Here is a 4,571-nt window from a genome sequence, read left to right on the forward strand (position 1 = left end):
GATCGCACACTGAGAAGCGTCTCAGACAGCCAGAGCTGGCCTCTACTGGGTACTGAGCCCTGACCTGAAATCACGTGACACGTGGGGACTTGGTCATCTGCCTGTTTCCTCGGCCTCCAGCCAGCGCAAGACACTGCACATGCGCAGAGAACACACTGTTTCATAGCACCTGTCGGTCATGTTTTCTGGTTTTGCTTTGTGTTTCTTTTGCAATACTGGGTGTTGAACCAGGACCTTTGCAGTAGACTACATCCACAAACCTTTTTTTTATTTCGAAGTGAGATCTTGCAAAATTACTCGGGCATCGGGCTTGCTGGAACATGTAATCTCAGCACTCAGGAGGCAGAGACAGGAGGATCGCTGTGACTTCAAGCCTGAGCTACATAGTGAGTTCAAGGCCAGCCTGAACTGCATAGCAAGACCCTGTCTCAAAAAAAGTTTAAAAAGTAGAGACTCCAGAATTGCTGGGGCTGAGCTGGAAGCTGCAATCCCCCTGACTCACGGATTAGGGTTTCTCGACCTAAGGTCATGTGTGAGTCACATCCCCAGCACTCTTCCGTTGGCTGGGACATTGGGAAAGTGGAAGAACTCAGAGAGCCAGGCTCTGCAGCTTTCAGAAAAGCAGGCCAGGCTGGGCCCTGCGTGCACGGACCTCTAATCTGATCCCCAGCACAAGGAGAAAAAGGAGCAACACAGGCCAGTAGAATTTGTACCTGTGACCCTGTGTGCCAGAGACGAGCAGTTATTTCCACACAGTTGGAACAAAGCAAAATGGGAAACTTTTCAAACCAGGCACAGTGAGGGGCACATTCCTGTCATCCCAGCTGCTCTTGAGGCTGAGGCAGGAGGATCACAATTTCACCAACACCATGGGAAACTTACACCCTGCCTCAAAACAAAACAACAATTAAAATTTTACAAAACTCTCCATTTTTCCTTTGCTCTCTTTTTAGACCCCGCACTGCTTTCTGACTGACCAAGGTGCAGCGAAATTTGCAGCAGACATGGGGGTCCAGAAGATTCCTGAGGAGCAGCTGGTGACGGAGAGGAGCAGAAAGCACCTGGAAAAGGAGAAGCGGGAGAAAGGCGCCCTGAGTCCCGACTGTCCCAAGTGAGCAGCCCGCGGTTCCGAGAGGTCTTGGGGGCGTCTGGCAAATCCTGTCTGATTGTCACATTTTTTAAGCAGTTCAAGCCAAGGGCTGCGACGGCTGCTCCTTTTAGCCCTCAGTTGGGCCTGGTTTGCTGCTCTTTTGCCGACCTGCAGCGCTGTTCCGACTTGGGGTCTCTGGGGACGGCTGCTGGCTGGCATGAAGCCATCATGTGCCTGCCGCTCCCTCACCCGTCTGTACCTTCCCGAGACACAAGGGGTCCCCTGGGCTCCAAGTGTGCTCCTCCTCTCCTGGATTGTGGGTCATAGCCGGACTCAGCTCTTTAGCTTATTTACTCAGAGGCAGGAGGAGCCCAGAGCAACCAGGAGGAGACCTTGCTGTGCTTCCTGGCACGAGCCTGCCCCACTTTGGAACACTCGCCTTTCTCTTCTGCCATGGATAGTAAACATTTTTGTTGACTGTATTTTTTCTCCTGAGAGGGGTCTGCTCATACCAGTTACCCATTTTGGATTGGGTCTTTTTTATGGGATCTAATTCTTTTGAGTTCTTAGTATATTCTAAATGTTAGTTCTCTGTCCAAGGAATATCTAACAAAAACATTTTTGCTCATTCTTTACGTTGTCTCTTCACTCTGGTGGTTGCTTCCTTTGCTGTGCAGCAGCATATTGATTTGATATAATGGAACTTGATTCTTGTGCAACTGAGATTCTGTTCAGAAAGTCCTTGCCTGTGTGTGTGACTTCAAGAGTTTTATCTACTTTATCTTCCAGCAGGTTAACGTTTACATTTTTGATCCATTGGATTTTAGTTTAGTGGACGGTGAGACATAGGGGTCCAGATTCAGTCTTCTGCATGTAGATAGCCAGCTTCCCCAGCACCTTTCATTGAAGAGGTATTCTTTTCTTGAGCATGTTTTTGTCCCATTTGTCAAGGAATAGATAGCTGAATGTGCCTGGAGTTGTTTCTGCATCCTCTGTTCTTTTCCATTGAGCTACAACCTGTTTTTGTGCCAGAACCATGCTGTTTTATCACTGTAACTTCATAATACAACTTGATATCCAGGATTGTGATACCTCCTACTGTGTGTGTTACCCAGTTGCTTTTGTTATTGTAGGTTTTTTCCTTGTTCCATATGAATTTTAGTATTGTTTTCTCTAGTACTATGAGAAATGCTGTTGGTATTGTGATCAGAATTGCATTAAATCTATATATCAGTTATGGAAGTATGCCCATTTTGACAGTATTGGTTCTGCCTATCCAGGAACAGGGGACATCTCCCCTTTTTGTTTTTGTTTTTGTTTTTTGAGACAGGGTTTCACTATGCAGCTTAGGCTGGCCTCACACTCACAGTGATCCTCCTGTCTCAGCCTCTCGGGTGCAGGCATATACCACCACACCTGGCCCATCTTTCCAGTTTTTGGTGTCCATTTTGATTGCCTTTTTCAGAGTACCAGAGTTTTTATTGTAGAGGTCTTTCACTTGCTTGGCTGGATTAATTCCTAAGTATTTAAGTTTTTTTTTTTGCTTAGCTGTATTAATTCCTAAGTACTTAAGTTTTTTTTTTTGTATCCTCCCAGAAGCTCTTGTAGAATTTAGTGGTGAATCTATCAGGTCCTGGGCTTTTCTTATGTGGTAGGTTTTTAATTCTTGCCTGAATTTCATTGCCTGTTCTTGGATTGGTCAGTTTTAAATGTCATCTTTGTTCAGTTTTGATAAATCGTATGTCTAGGAATCTGTCCATTCCAGATTGTGCAGTTTGTAATAGTACAGTTTTTCATAATTATTAATGGTCTCAATTTCAGCGGTACCATTGTGTTTTTGCCTTTTTCATTTCTAACTGCATTGAAATGCATCTTTTTTGGTGGATTTTTTCTGTGGTTGTTGTTTGTTTGTTTATTTCAAGACAAGATCTTGCTATGTAGCCTAAACTGTCCTCAAACTTACTACGTAGACCTGGGTCGCCTTGACCTCTCAGTGATCCTCTTGCCTCAGCCTCTGGGGTGCTGGTATTACAAGCATGTGCCACCACATTTACCCTGGGTTTGTCTATTTTGTTTATACTTTCATGAAACAAGCTTTTACATTCATTGATTGTTTTTATGGCTTTTTTATAATCTCAATTTCATTAATTTCTGCTCTGATTGTCATACTTTCCTTCCTTGTACTAGGTCAGGTTTTGGACTCCTTTTGTTTTCTCTAGGTTTTTGAGGTATATCCTTAGGTTTTTATTTGTATTTGCTCTGTTTTTGTGATGTGAACATTCATAGCAATGAGCTTCTCTCTTAGGACTGTTTTGTACTGGTGTTATCATTTGACTCTAGGAATTGGTTTATTCCTTGATTTCTTCTGTGATCAATTGAGTATTCAGGAGTGTGTAATTTAATGACCAGGTGTTTGTAAAATTTCTGTGGGGTTGGGGGTAGTGTCTCTTGTTTTTTCCTTTTTTGCCATTGATTTATAGTTTCAGAGTGCTATAATCTCATAGTGTACATGGGATGGTTTTGATTCTTTCATATATACACTAAGCACCTGACTAGCAAACAATTTCCACTCTAAGACAAATATGTGTAAGTTGGATTCACTCAAGAATGATTTCTATTTAAGAATGATTTTTTTTTATTCTAAAGGCCAAAAAACTGACAAAACAATTGTGAAGACAAAATAAAAACAATACGGAAAAAAAAAAAGCAATAAATGACCTCAAAACAAAATGATAGGAATTAACAGTGGTTGCTACATTACATACTGTTATCTTAAGAATGATTATTTTGAAAAACCAGCTTACAATGTGCTGATTCATAGCTCACATAATCCTATGAGCTCCTGTTCTACTGAGGGGGAAGGGACACCCTGAAGCACTAAGCCAGGACAGCAGGTGTGAGACAGGGATGTCCTGGGTGACCAGGATGTTCAGACAACACATTTGTGAGGTCCTTGGTGACGTGACCCTGGCTGCCTTCTGACCTTCCTGCTGCCTCTATCCACAGCCAGCTCCAGACACAGTGGCCCCTGGGGCTGCATGAGGCTGAGCATGTCTGCTGCCCACGGGGACAGCCCACCCTTCCGCGGGGGCCTTGGCCAGAGCCGCAACCACCGCTGCTCGCCTGCTGTGTGGCTCCGCTCTCTCTCCTTCTGTTTTCTTTCTTCTTCTTCCATGTTTTGCCACCTGAAGTTTTCTGGCGCAGCCCAAATGTAGCTCGGTGGGAGAAGGGACTGGGTCCCTGTCGTTCCCGCTGGGACTCGCCACGCAGGACCGTTCCCTCGGCGCTGGGGTGGCAGGATGGGCATTGGCACACAGTGACTCCACCTTCTACTTCCAAGTTCATGATAAATGTCAAAGGAAAAATGAACTTACCCCATCCTCCCTACAGCCCACAAAGCAGGTTCCCTTGGGCTCAGTGGATGGGCAGCTGGGACACCTGGGGCAGGACCTCAGCACCCCCAGGCCAGGCCTGCCCTGCA

General features: G+C 45.1%; 1 protein-coding gene across 1 annotated transcript in view; it reads left to right on the forward strand.

Moving 5' to 3' along the window:
- The window catches only part of LOC106147019 (isoaspartyl peptidase/L-asparaginase-like), a gene marked incomplete in the record, with an annotated part of 8,959 nt that overhangs the window by 2,391 nt on the left and 1,997 nt on the right, over positions 1-4,571 (forward strand). Inside the window, 1 exon segment of the mRNA XM_013506512.1 lies at positions 960-1,111. Within this exon segment, the coding sequence (XP_013361966.1) occupies positions 960-1,111 (152 nt within the window).

Source organism: Chinchilla lanigera, unplaced genomic scaffold, assembly GCF_000276665.1.
Source record: "Chinchilla lanigera isolate Chin_1 unplaced genomic scaffold, ChiLan1.0 scaffold00110, whole genome shotgun sequence".
Classification (NCBI taxonomy): Eukaryota; Metazoa; Chordata; class Mammalia; order Rodentia; family Chinchillidae; genus Chinchilla; species Chinchilla lanigera.